We start from the raw sequence: 18,072 nt of genomic DNA on the forward strand, positions 1-18,072 counted from the left end.
AAACTGTACTCCTCATTTCGAGAAGACAGTTGCATATGTAACCGGGAACAGATCTACACTGTGATGATGATGATGATGATGATGATGATGATGATGATGATGATGATGATGATGATGATGATGATGATGATGATGATGGTAAAAGATATTGAGCCCAATGGATCAGAAGATTGTCACATTCCGAACAGAATAAAACGAGATAATTTCCAAAGTTTTTTCAAGGAGTAAAGAACGACATGAATATGTAGGTCTAGATTGGGCAGAGAGCTGATGGTGTTGCTAATAAGCCGGAAATTACAGATAAATTATAATAAAACGAATGTTTTCGTATCCCACGAACAGTGAATATCTGAAGAGATATTGCTCCAATAATCACGAGTTGGGTACCTGAAGAAATGGAACAAAACCTGAAGAAATGGGAGAAAGGAGACGTCCGAAAATAAATTGACAGGAAGGAATGAATAAAACAGTGAGCTAAAAAGGACAGATAACTACTGAGTTTGTAGCCTATATTGTTTAGCATTCAGAATTAAGCTGCGATACATCCGTAGTAAAAGCCTCTAATTACTCGTCAGCATTTAATTAGTTTTTGAAAAAGTTTTTAGGCTATCACTCTTGGGGTACGTTTTGATAGCAAATACGTAAGCGGATAGACGAAAACTTAAGAGTTCTGGCAAGGTTGTGTTCAAGATGAGTAGACCTAAGTGCGAGTACAGAAAGCTTAACATTTGATCGTTCTATCCATGACTTACAAACCGCCCACGTGAATTCTTACGTGAAAGGTCATAACGAGGATATACATGAAAGTGTTTCATAATGTATAACTAAACGGAAAGATCCGGTTGAGCTCTTGGAAGTGTACACTCATCAAAAAAGTTAAGCATACTGTATAACGGTTGAAATATTGGGTTTTTGATACCTCAGAATATAACACAAAGTAGAAATACACTGTTTGTTAACACTGGACTCAGTATGAAAAGAAAATGTTGCATTCTTTGAAAAAACAGACAAATAAAGAGAAGTTGAAATCATGTACAACATCAAACAAAAGGAAATGGTGTTTCCAGCATCCTGTTCAATAACATGTTGGTCGTCCACGAATCCTGAGGCACTCTTGTATGCGACGGGGCATGCTCAATACCAACGCATTGAAGCTCTCCTGAGGCAAATTGCCCCATTCTTCCAGGGCAGCATTCCTGAGGGCTTGAATCGTTAATGGGGGATGTTGACGATTGGAAATCGCTCTCTTGAGAAAGCTCCATGCATTCTCTATGCAGTTCATGTCTGGTGAGCATGCTGGCCAATCCATTCTTCGGATCCCACATCTACCAGATACCGCTGCACACCATGAGCACGATGAGGTGGAGCGTTATCATCCTGTAGAATGAACCCTTCCCCTACAGTCTCTGCAAAACCACTTCTATGGGTCAGAGGATGTTGTTTTCATACACTGCAGCATTCATGTTCCCTTGTATTGGAACCAGTGGCGTACGGCTGCCAAACATTGTGACTAAACAAGTTACAAAAAGAAATAGATACAATTTTTTCCCTACATGCTGAGTAAGAGAAGAGGACGTTTGCGTACGACGCATGACAATGATTATAACATACCATATCCTGAGATATAATTATCATCTCAGAAATATTTATTTTTCTGAACTTTTGCATAGAACATTTTCTGAAAGGGTGCTCTGCCTTGTCAACTAGTACAATAGCTATCTTCTGTATATATCAAGGTAAACATACCTGGCTGTTAATTTAGCTGAATTCGTATATAATAGATGAAAATTGAAAATATATAATTTTGTTCGAAGTCACGACCCACAAGAAAATGCGTTAGGAGTAACTGAATAGAATTGATAGAACGAATTATCGTTTCGGTAACAGTCGCAGTTTTCGGGAACGAATTAATAAATCGAAGTACTACCACAGTCTAGTATATACAGTCACGAAGTTTGAGTTGTGAGGGTGCTAGAAACAATAGACTGTGCCGGTACTATTTCGCATTGTCTATAATGAGGGGATATTAGCGATCCTAGTGGTTAGCAACTATTTATGGATGCATATTTACTACATATTGAGCTTCGTGACTGTATATACTAGACTGTGGTACTACTTTGCTCCCACTTCCTCTATCAGCGATATGGACTTAATATTCCCAGCGGTCGGAGCGTGATGCTGACCTATCCTGTCATCACATCCTCTTTTTACTCGCCTACTCTTACTCTACTTTTCTCCGACAGTCAAGTAAGCAGGGATCTCTGCCTTCCTGCTTTTTCGAGCCCTTACGCTCCGCGGGTTGGTATATGAATATTTGTGTTACAACACACTTTTTTAAATTAATGTATTTACCAGTAGAATCCAAGAAGACTTGGCACCATATGTGGCCTATTTCTAAAGAAACATCAGGACTAAGTGGAGCATAATTCCGCGTGGGTCGTATCGTTTCTCTGGGATTTAAAATTACTTACAGTCCTCAGCTGTTAAGAGTGTTGCGTTGAAATATCATGTTACAACGATGTATCTTTTCCTTTGATGTTTCGTCAAACGGTTAATTACGACATTGCTCTGTCGAATGGCTGCTTCTTCATCGGTGAAGGACGCTTGGGCCACAGCCTATTAGGTCATGGGTAGGACACACACACACACACACGTTGCACGAGTAGATTACCAAACACTTTCCATTGGGATTTGTGTATACAGATGACACTGTCATTCCTTTTCTTGTGATCGTGTAGTGATCAGTAATTTAAAACATATTTCTCCTCCTCATCCTCCTCCTCCTCCTCAAGTTCATCTTTCTTTGTCATGGAGTAAGCATGTATTGTATTTTATTTTTTATATAACGACGCTTTCAGCTGCAACGATATAAATTCTACGTAGGCGAGAAATGGCTAGGCTTGCCAACCGTTCCGTATTTCCCGGGACAGTCCCGATTTCGACCATTACGTCCCGCGTCCTGAAATAATTTGCACACGCATCAAAATGTCTCCATTTAATGGCATATTAGACATTTACAGCTAATTTTCGTTCTTATCATATTGTTGGATTTAATCTGGATCGCACAGTCTCATACAGGCATGCTTCCAATATGAGACGAAATGGAGAAATGACTCTAGTACGAATGTCCAAGGCAAAAATTTAATTCTCACTGATATGTCAACAGAGTGAGAGGTACAATGATCATAATACACAAGTTAGTGCAGGTTTGATCACAGCTTATAAGGTACTTTCTGAATCATCTATCCTCTGAGCTCATCTTATGCACTTTGACTTTAGTTTGCGCCATTCAGTATTATGTCCACTTTGTTCCACTTGATGCGTCATTCATTGGTTTCGGCGGAAAAATGAAAAAAAAAAAAAAAAAAAAAATACGACCGCTTCTAAGATAGATATAGATATCAATGAGGACAATAACAATGACCTGTAAAATCCCGTAGGCCCTCAAGTTTGATAAGATCTGATAGTCCTGGTGATAAATTACGTAAACGTCTCTTTGTTTTCCGAGAAGAGTGGCTGGAATCTTTTGTGTAGATAGGTTAGGTTAGTTCTGCATACGTTAAGTTAGGTTAGTTTGTATTAGGTTATTAATTACATCAAAATGATGGGTTCCTAGTTTCCAACAAGTTAACATTTCTCTAGTTTCCAACAAGTTAACATTTCTTTTATCACAAATGTATACTATTTTTCAACTTGTTTTGTAATCATTTTGGTAACCTTTTGTAATTTTTTAATATAAAATGAGGTATATAGTACTTTTATAACAGTACCGTGTACATACATACATACATACATACATACATACATACATACATACATACATACATACATACATACATACATACATACATACATACATACATACAGTTATAAAAGTACTACTATTAAATATGTGGATTGATAGGTGAAAATAATTAGTGCAATAAAATTGTCACTAATGTTTGTGTCCCTAATTTTTACTTAGGAAAGTTGGCAAGCCTATAAATGGCCGACAAATTTAATTTAATCTGCAACTTTGTATAAGGGCAGGGTTATTTAACAAGCCGTAAATCTGCAACATGAAATCTACAGCTTTACTTCCCTCCCGGAGGAAGCCATGCGAAGGATTTCATCGCCCATTAAAGTCCATCATCAAATCTTTTAAATGAACGTGGTCACTCTCTACTTCTTGCATGATATCCTAGAGGTCCTAGACTTTCCTTTCCAGGCTTTTTTATGTAGGCCTATCCTATTCACTTGATTTCGTTTTGTTCTTTCCGTATTTCTGTCATTTAGTAGATAAACGTTTATATTTTTAATCATATTTAATTCAGTTTTTAGTTTTCTATATTTTATTCTTGTTCCTTGAAATGTACAGTACATATCTTTTTCCATGAAATATGTTTTGAGCCGTACGTTAATGCACATATTCTTATAACTTACACAATTTTAATTTAAATCCTTTTGTTCTTTTTCTTAAGATGTCACTGTTGGTACCAAAAATTTACCGGTATTTATGCAACTTTTAAAGTAAGAACATTGTATGTCTAATATAGAAATGGAGAAACAGTCTTTGGATAAAGAAACTTGTTCTACATAGATACAGTGTCGGTATTTATTTTCTGTTTAGTAGAAGAGGCTGAGAGGACAAAAAGAAAGGAGGGAGTACTTCAAGGCAAATATGCTTGAAATCGGTGCGACGGATATGTCAAATTACACCTTTTACGCCCCATAATACTGTGAAATACCGCCAATTGACAAATATTAAATTGCTACTATCGCTTTGGTCATACGTAAACGGATTAGAATGGATCTGGAGGTAACAGGACTACTAGCAGATTATTATATCAATGTATATTTCACTGTATATTTATTACGAGTGTTATGGTTGTGACATGGACTGAACACTTCGTTTCCAATTCTTTCTCTTATCAAGAAGGATGTTGGCATTCCTATATATGTTAAAGCATAGGGGGGCATATCAACGGACATATTCTACAGTTGAACCGAACAGAATATTAGCTTATTTATAAAAAAATAACCCTGCTGAACTTGATTACACTTTTGAAATATTCACAACACGAAACAATTTGTAATCGTAATAATATGAACAAAACAGATGATGAACACACCGGAAAAAGAATTGAACTATGGATAATTTGACGGCCGTACTAGTACACCTTTTTGGTTCCACCGTGTCAAGCTTATGGCCCGGGGTTGAGAAGAAGCAAGACCTGTCCTATGACCTTATCACCAGGCTTCGTATGTTTGTCACAAGATAGAGTAGTTTCTTCTGGTACATTAATGACGTCAGCCAAAGACACAAGCAGATTACAAGACCTCTATGAGTTCTGACGTGAGTCATGTAGGAGCGCACATTGTTACGTATGTATGTTTGTATGTCGATGAGTTCATTGTTATCCCGTTCAGTCGTAGAGGAGATGAATTGATGCTTATGCTAGGATTGCCAAATTATGGTTCTAGTGAATGGAGACTTTTTATTGGTGCTTCGAAACATAGTTTGAAGACTTCACAACAGGAACAGGATGTCTCTGTTCCGATTGGTCATTCTGTGTTTCCAAAAGAATATTATGCAAATGAGGAACTATTGTTAACAAAGATGAAATATCAAGAACATAAGTAGGCTAACAAGTGTGTGTAGATTTTAAAGTAATCTCTGTTGTTGGATCAACTGTGTACAATATATTCCTCATCATTATTCAATATTGCATGCATTATACAGGGTGATTCACTAGGGTTTACCGTTACTTACGGAGCTTATTCCCGAAGACATTCTGAGCAAAAAATGTCATATAAACATGTCTCAGTTACATTAATTTGAAATTGTTTGTAAAATACCATTATTATTTAGTTTTAAAGATAAAAAAAATATGACAGGGAAAAAATGAGCTATTCAGGAGTATCATTTCTTTAATTGGCTAGTATTCTGAAGCTAAAAATGTGTTGTGAATTCCATAGTTGCATCGTACAGATTTTTTTTCGATTTGTAACTACAAAATTACATTTTATTACACATTTATCACACAATTGTTACAAATCACGTCACTCTTGTAAATTCTTCAAGACATTAGGATGCATAATTAAACTGTAAAGAATCAAGTTCCTAAAGTCGTATGAGTTGTAACAATTGTTGTGATAAGAGCATAAGACTAATGTAATTTTTAGTTAAAAATTGAGAAACAAAATCTGTAAAAAGCAATCAACACATTTTTTTTAGCTTCAGAATACTAGCCAATTAAAGAAATGATACTTCTGAATAGTTATTACTCTATTTTTAATATTCTTTTACCCTTAAAACTAAATAAAAAAGGTATTTTACTAACAACTTCAAATTAGTGTAACTATGAAAATATTGAGATTAGGAGACATGTTTGTATGACATTTTTTGCTGAGAATGTCTTCGGAAATAAGCTCCGTAAGTGACGGTGAATCACTCTATATGGTGTAAATTTCCACAAGTGACAACTGCCATCAGCTTCTCACATGCACATTACGTCACATGTATGTTATTTTGTTTCTATTTCTGTGAGCAGGTATAGTATTTATCCATTTTTTTACATTGTGCATGTTTTTGACCACAAGTCATTTCTATTCGTTTTTTTTCCTGAGTGCCATGGCAGATGTTCTGAGGGAATATTTTGGACGGATTACTTGGATAAGAGACCAGAAATTTTGGCTGTATTACATCTTCAGTTACTAGGATAGTGAATGCATAATTATTATTTTGCAGGTTAAAACGAAACAAAATAAATATAACATATTTACAAAATTGATAAATTTGGCCGTGAGTATTATATTATAAATATCCAATTTGCCAAGAATCTTGATATGGTACAGAAGAATCAACTGTAGATTTGGGTTCAGCACACCTGAAATATTTTACATCATATCTAAAAGTTCGTGCAATGATCTGAAAGTCAAAATTTGTTGCTCAGTGTTATTTTTGTATAAGGAGTGGTAACATATTCTCAAAATGTATATTTTCTGACATTGTAATAGCAGTCATTTCATTAAATAGGTGTAAATTATTGTTTGTATATATGTATAAAACTTAAGTTGTGTATTTATTATCAGATTATTAATTTTGAAATGCAATTGTAATCAGTGGCGTGGCAAACATATTTGTTCAGAACTTTTCGATTGTGCTCGTGAATCACTCTGTATAATACATGCAATATTGTATATTGATGAGGAATATACACAGTGTGTGACAAAAATGCGAAGCCTGCTTATCACGCGCCGTAGCTTATATCACCAGTGGGTATGGGAGGGTAAATAAGGTTTCAGTCTGAATTGAATATCCATGTCGGTAGATTCGTCTAATATTGACCAAACCGAAACAAACTTTGCTTCTGATCCCGTACCTATTCTTTTCCCTCTCGCGCAGCTGATATGCCAAGTCTCGCCTCTCGATCTGTAACAATCTTCGTTTTTAGATGCTGTTTTCCTGTAGGCTATACTATTATGTTGATTTTCTTTAAGCATAACTTACATTAATGTTTTAGCTTTTACTGAAATGATATTGTTTATGTACTGGCTAAAGATCTCTCTTTTGGAAATTTTCTAGAATTATTTGCTATAGCTATTGTTTTCATGGTTTACTGTTAATTTAAATTTCTACACCAAGTCGTCAATATTAAATAGCATATGGAGGGATATACGATATCCTTGAGCAGTGAATCAGCAGTCGTGGTGTATTCAACGCCAAAGGCTAGCTGTAATATACTCACGGTCGTAGACTTGATTCCCGCCTAGGGTATGAATGTTTACCCTCCGTCAGTATGAAGTATTACTCCACCGAGACGAGTGGAGCCGCGGGCGTAATGTGAACTATCGCGATGCGGTATTACGAACGCAGGAGCAGTAGCGCCACGGCTCCGGGTTGCAGGACTCCACTGGCCTTGGTCGAGTAATAGGCCTACTCTATTACTTTAGGCGAAGGCTCAGCATCATACTCATCATCACGTTACGGGAGTCCCGCCATGTGCCTAATTTTGCAAGTCGAAAAAAGGTTCAGATATAGACTTAGACCTAGACTACAGTCCTTCGAGGGCTAACGCATGAAGTAAGAAAGAAATACAGGCTCAGACCGTCGTTGATTTTATGTAACCTCTTATGTGACAATACAAAGCATAATTTTTCAGCTGGAAGAAAAAATTAATTAATCATCAGTGTTTTCTACCAAATTATCTAATATTCTTCTGTAGGTCTGTTGATATTTAATTACTTTTTTCTTCCTCCTGAAAAAATTATGCTCTATACTGTCATGTAGGAGGTTTCATGAAATCAACGACAATATTATTATGATTACCTAATAGCGATTATATGCAGATCATTTGTGTTCATACAGAGATATCTAACATCTGATTTTAGTAGTTTCCTCTTTACTTAAATCTTGGCATTCCATCTTGCTGTAATGAAATACCCAGTAGTCGCAATTAAAATCTTACCTATAATGTCTAACTGTGCTAATTACATAGGCCTATAACGTATTAAAGCCACTTGCATGGACGTTTATTGTGTTGTTGAATTTCTAATATCTCGATAAAAATATATCACGTCCCATTCAGTGACTGTATAGTTTATAAACTGATACCTTGAATTTGAGAACAAATGTAAGGTATTATTACTGGTTAGTTATTAAGTAATCATTTCGGCAGGCCTACATAAATAGCTAAGAATTGTAAGTCTGTATTGCTAAACATACGATTTGAAGCTTATTTTATTAGTGTATAGGTGGGATAATTTAAAACTAAAATAATTGTTTGTTTGATAAAATGTTTATCATACTCAAACTCTAAGCCACATGTTGAAATATAGAAGCACAGCCACTTTAGTTGACTTCTTATTATATTGTCAACAAGATTGATTCCTGAGGAACTGTCGTAGTAGCTGAGTGATGGGTTTCGCTGTAAGTGGATCAGTGAGAGTTGACATATCCTCCAGATACAGTACGAGATTATCTTTTTCAACAACGATTTGAAAGTTTGATTGCAAATATTCAGCAGTTTTGTGTGAGTAGTTAACTTTTGTGTCGAATAATAATTATAAACTCTAATAATAATAATAATAATAATAATAATAATAATAATAATAATAATGATGATGATGATGATGATGATGATAATAATAATAATAATATTGCTGCAAAAAGCATTCTATTAAACTACAAATTCACAGCACTTAATAAAGTATTGACAATTTAAAGTACATACTGTAATAATACGCTAAAAAGTTATGTGATTATATTTCTCATTAATAGCAATAATTATATTTCATTAACACTTACTGTCGGCCTGGTTGGCACAGTTGGTATAGCACTGGCCTTCTATGCCCGAGGTTACGGGTTCGATCCCGGGCCAGGTCGATGGCATTTAAGTGTGCTTAAATGCGACAGACTCATGTCAGTAGATTTACTGGCATGTAAAAGAACTCCTACGGGACAAAATTCCGACACACCGGCGACGCTGATATAACCTTGGCAGTTGCGAACGTCATTAAATAAAACATAACATTTTTTTAACACTTACGGTCTTTAAAAAGGATTAATAAACGATCAGTACACAAGCAGTTTGTTTGATGCTACTTTTCGTGAAACAAGTTCAAGCTGAAATGCAGAAAAAAAAAAAAAACTTGCTAATGTGAAAGCAATAACAAGGGATTCAATTTAGAAGTCGGTCAGAGTGGCTATGAAAACGTATAAAAACAAGCAGAATAATTAGCAGTTTGTAAATTTTTTTACGGTCACGTGTCAGTAAAATGTTAATCAACTCTCGCTGGTTTCACTTCAGTGACATGATTCGTTGTATGTAGAAATACTGTGCTGTAACCTTGGAAACCATTAAACTGATTGGCTAAAATGATTGTCTCGCATGCCGCCGCCTCATTAAAATGTTACGCACAATAGAGGATAGAGGGGTCCTAGATAAGCAACTTGAAATACGGAACCCATGGTCTATGAATTCAAGTTTCCATGTTAAGACGTAACATCTCCAAAGAGAGTGTACGCGCCACTCACTTCCACCATTTGAAATGATACGAAACTATATCACCAGTTTTGAGTGATGTCTTCAAGGTGGAACGATATTGATGACGTTTTTGTGAATATTTCTCTGTAAAACTCAGCAGCTATAAAGCACAATCTCTTGCTTCTCCACAAATAAGGTGCATATCGGAAAGTTCATCAAAAGTGTAATCATTCTCCATTTTTTAGCTTTCAATTTATTTAGGGTCGTTTTAAGAAAAACTGAAATCGTAACAATTTATTGTTAACGAAAAGTTTAATTAGGTGCGTTTTACTTATTGTACAAATAAGAAGTAGATCAATTCCGGGCGCTAGGTAGCTATGGCGAATAAAAAGAAAAACATGTGGCGCCTGAATTGCTTAAGACTTTTTCAATACTTCGATTTTTTTTATGTCACTACTGCTAATACATAATGTTAACAAAAGCGGTTGTAGGAAATTCGAACGTGCTTTTGAAATTTATTAATATCGTTACATTTGTTGCGCATCTCAAGATATTGTCCGCCGACATTGCTTTAAAGCATCTCTGAGAGCCTGAATTTGCATTCATTTAATCAATCAATCATTCATTTATTAATGCCATGAGCAACTGTTTGTTACAATAGACATAAAATATACAAGAGATATAAAATAATATTTGGCATAAAATTAAAAAACAAATGAATACAAATAATACAAATTAATGAAATAACAATACTAGTAATAATAATAATAATAATAATAATAATAATAATAATAATAATAATAACAACAAATATTATAGTCGCGACGCTGTTATTCCCGGGGTGACTCCTTCTCTTTCCTTACGTCTTAGGAAGTGAAGGTTCTATAAAGTTTAGGTAGGTAGTATCGTTTGCCATTTTTGTTTTCGTTGCCGAGCTTCCAGACGAGGAACCTAGTTGCCATATCGTTAAACATTATCATGTCGTAGCTCCTATGATAATAAATCAAACGCACTGTAATTCAGCAAATAATTGAGCGGCAAATAACGTCCTCGTGTGGTTTCTGCGAACGCCAACCAAAGAGCCAAAATGGCGGGCGAATTTATCGAGTCTTAGGAAATGCATAACGTCATCATCAGCGAATCACAAGAAGCATACGTTTAAATGTAGCCGACCTGCAACATGATGGCTGCCGGAAATAAGAGCGATGGGACTATAATATTAATCGTAATAATGCAGAGCACAGATATTTAATATTGTTTAACATATTTCAGTAAATGTACCTTTATCTTAGTACGAATGGTTTTTTCATTGTATGTATGGACAAAATGTGGTGACTCCTGTTTTTTTGTCGTTCCCTAGTAAAAATTATATTTTGTTTCATATAAACTGCCTTTAAATAAATAGGCCTACTTTGGTATATTTGTTATTAAATCGAAGTAGTAGGCCCCATTTTCTACAGGAGTACTATTCCTGTCGTTCACCGACTTATACACACAGTTACACGAATAAACAGAAGTAAAAACACAATACCGGAACATGTGAGGAGACTGCTAAACTGCAGTGTGAACTGTTGACTCGCAACTTGCTTTCTGATCCCAAGCAAAGCTAGTATGATCAATATAGGCTACACCTAATTTGTATTCAAAGTAACCAAACTCAGGACTCTAGTTATTACTTAGCAATCAGGGTTCTCTCGATCACTAAGAAGGCATGATAAAAACTGTAAATCCATTTCGTTTTAATATTTATGAGTACCAAATTGTAATTATTTTAAAGCTCTCTACGAGTAGGCCCTACGATAGACATTTTACCTATTAGGTGACCATGCCTTTCCTATCTCGAACTACCCGTCCAAGATATCTCTGCTTTTAGTGAAAACATTGCTTTGTTGTTACCAGCATGTACATTATAAAGGTTTAAGATATCATAATTTCTGTCAACAGGTTATAAGCGTGTTTTGATCTTGAATTTGGATTAGTCTACATGGTAAACGCTCTGCATAGAAACTGCGTGTAATATAAAGGAATTAAATTAGCTTGTAATTAAATTTATATTTTCGTTTTTAATCGATTATCATGGTTCTTTGCGCTAAATTTTGCACTATTTTGGCTTTTAGTGTTGAGACTTGCATGTATTGTGATTTTGTGTAGCATGATCTCTTATGTGTTGCCTGACGACTTAGGTGGTTCCATCTTCAGCGACCGAGGTGGAAGTAGACGTGGAAGTGAAGATGTTACAGCCAGAAGGAAGAGATCTTCTGGTGGGTATATAATTTTCTATGTATTTGCTTTGTCCTTACAGATATGCCTATGTATTTATCTTGACATTTGGAAAGATAGTAACTGCATAATAATGATATATTCGTATGTGACAAAATTGTTTGATATTTTCCCCTATCTGAATCCGACATTCTTTCTTTTTACATTTGGGAGCTCTTCATTCCCATCTATCCACAATCGGCATTTAAGGATAAAACACTATATTTCTGTTTGACTTACAATCAGCCGAACGATTAGGACGTCATCATTAGCTCTACACATTAAAAAATTCGAGTTCGAGTACCGCCAAGACCAAGTCGTGCTTATAGTGCAAGTTTTCTCTGTGCAATCCAGTTTGGCTACTAGAAATTCATTATGTCTGTATGACGTATTACCATTTTCTCTTCATCGTCATCGCAACCACCACTAGCATTGCCACCACAACTCATATCTCTTAAGCTGAGACCATCTAGAAAACCATTGCACTTCGCAATACGGAAACGGGTGTACCACGAGAAAAATTCTTTGCAACGTTTGATTTTTCCGTTACAAATTTCATTACGACCTGACCGGGGATCGAACCCAGGCAGTTTGAATGGAAGCCTTGGTCAGATCACAGTTTACTGTGAACTGTAAATTATAGGTCTGCTGTCCGTCAATTTTAGTCCAGTTTAACGTAGAAGATCGAAAATGGAATGTTTATATTTGATCTACAGGTCTAATGAATGAGAAAAATTCAAGGATCTTGGAGAGCCTTATCGAGCACTTGTGCTTCAACAGTCTGGCAAAAGGCTATACAGATGCGGGTTTTACGCTAGTTTTGTTATTTTATCCTTATTATTCATATTGACAAATTCCTTTTAATTTAATCTCTATTTTCCTCTACCTACTTATATAGAACTTTTCACGGGAAATTTCAAGTGGTGATTTCATAGATTATCTTGTAATTTCTAAATAAGTTTGCAGGATTTCAGACAGTGGATTCTGAAAGCGCAAAAATGGGACTTTTGACGCGAATAAGCAAATATGTTCGCCTTTTTAGCCATTTTGAGTCAAATAGTTGTACTGAAACAATATAAAAACGCGGAGTACCTATTCCAAATATTGGTACGCGAATATGCTTTTGTTTTCATGTTTAAGTTATACAATCCAATGCTTACGCTTCTTTTCCAAGTTCCATTACATTGTATCTAATTTATTTAATAAATTACTATTTTAAACAAAAGGGGCAAAATACATGCATGCTGCAGTGACTTAGTAGCACGCTGTCTAAATTTTATTATCCATTTTATAGGTTACGTTTAAGTTCTTTAATTGGTTTTCTGTTGTACTGTACGTGACTATAGCATAAATTAAAACCTCGTCTATAAAATTCTGTGGTGTTCCATTCAACCTTGACCTCTAGTAAGAGTATCCATAATGTAAAACCTTGGTTAGAAACACCTTGGTCATTATTGTCTGCTGTCGTATGTTAGCTGACAGGTGTTTTGTGCTAGTCGTGTTTTATTTTTCTTAATAACACTGAAGACTTTTGTAAATTATTTATTTTATGCTATAAATATAGCACTATTACACTAGCGGTAGCTTGTAACACAGAGCCATGTTCATAAAACATACACTGCTGTGTAAAGAGTCGTTTTGGATGATGAGATCACAAACAGGACAAAGTTTCATTGGCTAAGCATTAACAAATATAAATTTTTATGTTCTTATTACACGAAGTAGAGAGAAACAATTTTAATTTATACAAAATATCGATTTCGAAAATTTCACGGAAGTAAATGCTTTCCGAATTCTGATAATTATATAATTATTTGGCATGGCGTCTATCTCTCCACCTGCCCATTCGATTATATTATCTTTTCTCTTAAACTATTTGACATATTTTGTTCAGTATGTCTGCGAATAAATCGAGCACTATACAGATGAAATATAACAAGTTTAACCTCATAAACATTACAATATTTCAAGGTTATAGGCCTCATACCAAAATTGAATACGACAGCTTATCAGAACAGACCCAGACTACCGTAGTTCAATCTTTATTTTCTTGACATAAGAAATAATATCAAACGAAGCAGTTAAGACGGAACATCTTTAAAAGCTTTTGTGTCAAAAAATTATTTATTTGATCTTTTCTGAAGAATTCAGTCTAATTGAAAACTTTCTAAATTTGACGACTTAAAAGATATACTTAAATTACTTTTCATGTAAGATATCCGTATAGAATAGAAAGAACTGGCATAAGTGACAATTCAGCCATTAGGAGACGTGTGAGGACTCTAACTTTTTCCCTCCCTCTCTCATTGGGGAGATTGACAGGACTGGACTCTGCGCATGGCTCGCCCAGCATCCAATAAGGATAATGATATAGGCTATTGATGTACTCAATCGTCAGCACGATGGTAGCAATTGTTGCTACCTCCAGTCTTTCTCATAGTAATAATTAACGCCTGGTTATATTAATCATAGATAGTTACTCCACTCACATAATATTTTTTTTTTTCTTCAGCAAAAGACCAATTTTATTAGAATCGCTATAAATGAACCAATTGGTTTGGTCTCCTAAATTGAGACCTCTAATCTTGCGTGTGTATTTTTCGTGGTTTCCCCCAAGGCTTTAGGGCAAATGAAGAAATGGGCATGGACCTATTATATATCCATATACAGATTGAACCGTAGGTAATGTGATTAATTTTAGGGTGTTATTCTTTAAGATATTTCAAACAAAAACATGTAATACAATTTTGCTCGTTTTTGCTTCCTTTTGGATGAAAATTGTTTTATATGAATCATTTCATAGCATGTTTTGGGAAAGCCGTTAATTGCATTCCCAATATGCTCGGTCAATTTATGAGAGCAGTGTCTTATGATAGTAAATGATTGAAAGAATTTTAATGTTGTCTTTTAAATGTGCAGAAATTTTATCTTAACAGAACTAAATTCTTCCAGTCATTTATTATCATAATGTATACTGCTTTCTTAAATTGATTGAGCATATATTGGGAATTAAATTAATGTCTTTCCCAAAACACGCTATGAAATATTTAATATAAAACAATTTTTATCTCGAAAGCAAGCAAAAACAAGCAAAATTGTATTAAACCTTTTTTGTTTAAAATATCTCAAAGAATAACCCCCTGAAATTGACAATACTTACGGTTCACCCTGTATATTTTGCATTTCAAAATTCTGGTGTTCTCTTCTCTTCGGTTGACAATGGAAACTTGGCTTTGGCGGTGCTTCTTTCCTTTCTTGGTTCAACGACTGGTTGGCTGCTGCCAAGGTATGCGGCGGTAGTCGTGTGTGCAGTTGCGGTTGACAGTGCTTGACTGACTATTCCCATGGTAATGTTTACTACTGATGTAATGAGTTTTTGGCCTTACCACTGCAAAATTATTTTAAGTCCCTTAAATTGGGCAATGTAATCGATGTGATACTGGTGACCTTAGTCTAGAAGCTCACATAAGTGTTATGTCCCAAGGACCTTTGCAAGGACACATTCGTGTGCCGTACATTTTAATTTATTTTTCCTCCTCTTCTTTCTCATTGAGTAATTAATTTTATTAATTGGGGAGAAGTGACAATGCCGCAGGTTGTCATAAGCATTTAAACAACCATTTCCTTGACTGTGGTCTGTCTATTATTCTGCATGCCTAGAAAGAAAGGTAAATGTATTTATTTTGTTAAAAAAAACAGGACATAAATAATGGATCATGTTATAAGAGTGGCATTTTAAGATTTTTTAGAGTGTTCTCAAAAAAGCGTTACTTGTGCCACTGTTACTTAATTTGTAGATACATTCCTAATAAAATAATATTGCAAGAAATAGATATAGCTCGTATCAAGTTTTTCCGAATGGTATCACAGCCCTTGAAAATAAGAAATCTTGTGGGGGAGATCGGATAATGTTCGGTTATTGTTCTTTATGTCGTTTCTCAAAGATCTTCAGTTACAGTAGAGGAGACAAGACTTGTTCTGTAAGTTTATCATGTGCCGACGCTATATCACCAGTGGGGATGGAGGAGGAAAATAAATTTTTAATCTGAGTTGAATTTCCTTGTCTGTAGATTCGTGTAATATTAACCAAACCGAAACAAACTTTGTTTCTGATCTCCCATTCTTTCCTCTCTCACGTAGCTCACATGCCAGGTCCCACCTCTCAATCTATATAGTCATATATTTATTTTTGGTTCTAGTGACTTTGTTTTTCAATTAGCTGGAAAGCTGAATATTTTCTTTTCCCAAAATTGATTTTGAAATTTTATAAGGAATACATGTCTCTGATGCACAACTGTTGCATGATTGCACTTGCTTTTTTTTCTTGTTGATCAGTGTACTGCATTTCAGGCTTCTCTGTTGCTGTTTTGTCTTCTGAAATATATTTTAGTTACCAGTGATTCATTATCATTTATAGCATCATCCAGCTTTAGTTATTTTTCAACTTTTCAAGAAATATGAGCATGTGGCATATATGAAAAATAGAATTAAGTTAGACCACTAGCTCTCAGCCGATGTTGTAGTACAATGTCGAGCGCATTGTAGAACTTTTTTTCCTCTTATGATAATTTTCTTTCTTTTCGTAATGCAGAATAGCGCAAAATTAATATATCTGGTTTTATTGTGACTTTAGAAGGCTGAGATCTACCAGCATGTGGAATTTAGAAAATGCATGTCTACTCTTTATTTTATTCTCTGTATTGAGTTCTACAATTTCAAAAAAGCTTTTGTTCTTCTTGTCGTTGAGTTGGTGAATGCTTTCTTTTCCAAAAGTTAATGAATCACTGAGTAAAGGTTCTTTGAAATAATTGTGGAACATACATTTGATGATGATGATGATGATGATGATGATGCTTTATTCGTATATGTATTACAGTGTTTTGGCATTTAAAACGCATTAAAACTGAAGAAACACATTTTTATACTGCAATATACAAGAAACTTTATGTTTATGCACAGGCTGTATCTATAAATAAACAGTCAACTCACAACATTATAAACTAAAGATATGTTTTTGTAAGCTGGAGTTTTTTGGAGATATATCATTGAAATTTTACATTTTAGCAGACTTGTTTCATTATATAAAAGACAATTTTCGTTTCATATTTTCACTCCTTACGGAACATTTAATAAATCCTTAATAGTCTTCTTTCGGACTTATACTTATATACAGTATATTTATTTTGAATTATGAGTACTTCGTCACTTTGTTTTGAGTTATTGTTAGTATTTATTCAGACATTTATATGTAATACATCTCTCCATAATAATTGTATATTAGTAATGATAGGAGAGTTAAATTTTATATTCAGTTTGCTTGAATAGTACTTATGTACAAAGAAAAATGTTTCAAAGAACCTATGATTTGGCATGCTTATGTACTGCTATTTGCTGTTTCGTTTCCATGCTTTGTGTATTGCACTGCTCTGAATGCAATGTTGCATGTACTGTATAGATGCAGGTTCCACCAATATTGAAGCACTCTGGGAGAATGCACGCAGACTTAGCGAAGCAGGAGTCAGACGTACTTCAGGTATGTTCATGAGTGGTGAGGTTTTCCAGTGGGAATTACTAGGTGTTGTCTGTGGTGTACACATTTTGTTCAGTCTTTTAAATAAGCTGTTAAACTGCTAAATTCACTTGACAATTGAATGTTGTAGTTCTTAACTTCCTTAAAAACGAAATCAGGTAAGAACAGTTTTGAGCTCTGGGTTGAAATAATATTCAGCTGAGTGAATTTATTGTTGCATATTTACCCTCCTTCAGAAAAGTGTTTTTTTTTTTCATGCAGCATTTACAATAGTTATATTTTATGTTAAGCCTCTGCTGTAGAAATGCTAATAAT

General features: G+C 34.8%; 1 protein-coding gene across 13 annotated transcripts in view; it reads left to right on the forward strand.

Moving 5' to 3' along the window:
- LOC138701176 (CAP-Gly domain-containing linker protein 1-like) overlaps positions 1 to 18,072 on the forward strand; it is a 463,706-nt gene that overhangs the window by 378,427 nt on the left and 67,207 nt on the right. For 8 of the 13 annotated variants that reach the window (XM_069827828.1, XM_069827805.1, XM_069827820.1 and 5 more), the window contains 2 exons: positions 12,152 to 12,229; positions 17,683 to 17,760. The exons of 3 other annotated variants lie outside the window; for them this stretch is intronic. In XM_069827828.1, the coding sequence (XP_069683929.1) occupies positions 12,152 to 12,229; positions 17,683 to 17,760 (156 nt within the window). The remainder of the gene's footprint in view (positions 1 to 12,151; positions 12,230 to 17,682; positions 17,761 to 18,072) is intronic. 2 more of the 13 variants (XM_069827856.1, XM_069827884.1) reach the window with 1 other exon arrangement.

This window comes from Periplaneta americana, chromosome 1 (assembly GCF_040183065.1).
Source record: "Periplaneta americana isolate PAMFEO1 chromosome 1, P.americana_PAMFEO1_priV1, whole genome shotgun sequence".
NCBI classification, from domain to species: Eukaryota; Metazoa; Arthropoda; class Insecta; order Blattodea; family Blattidae; genus Periplaneta; species Periplaneta americana.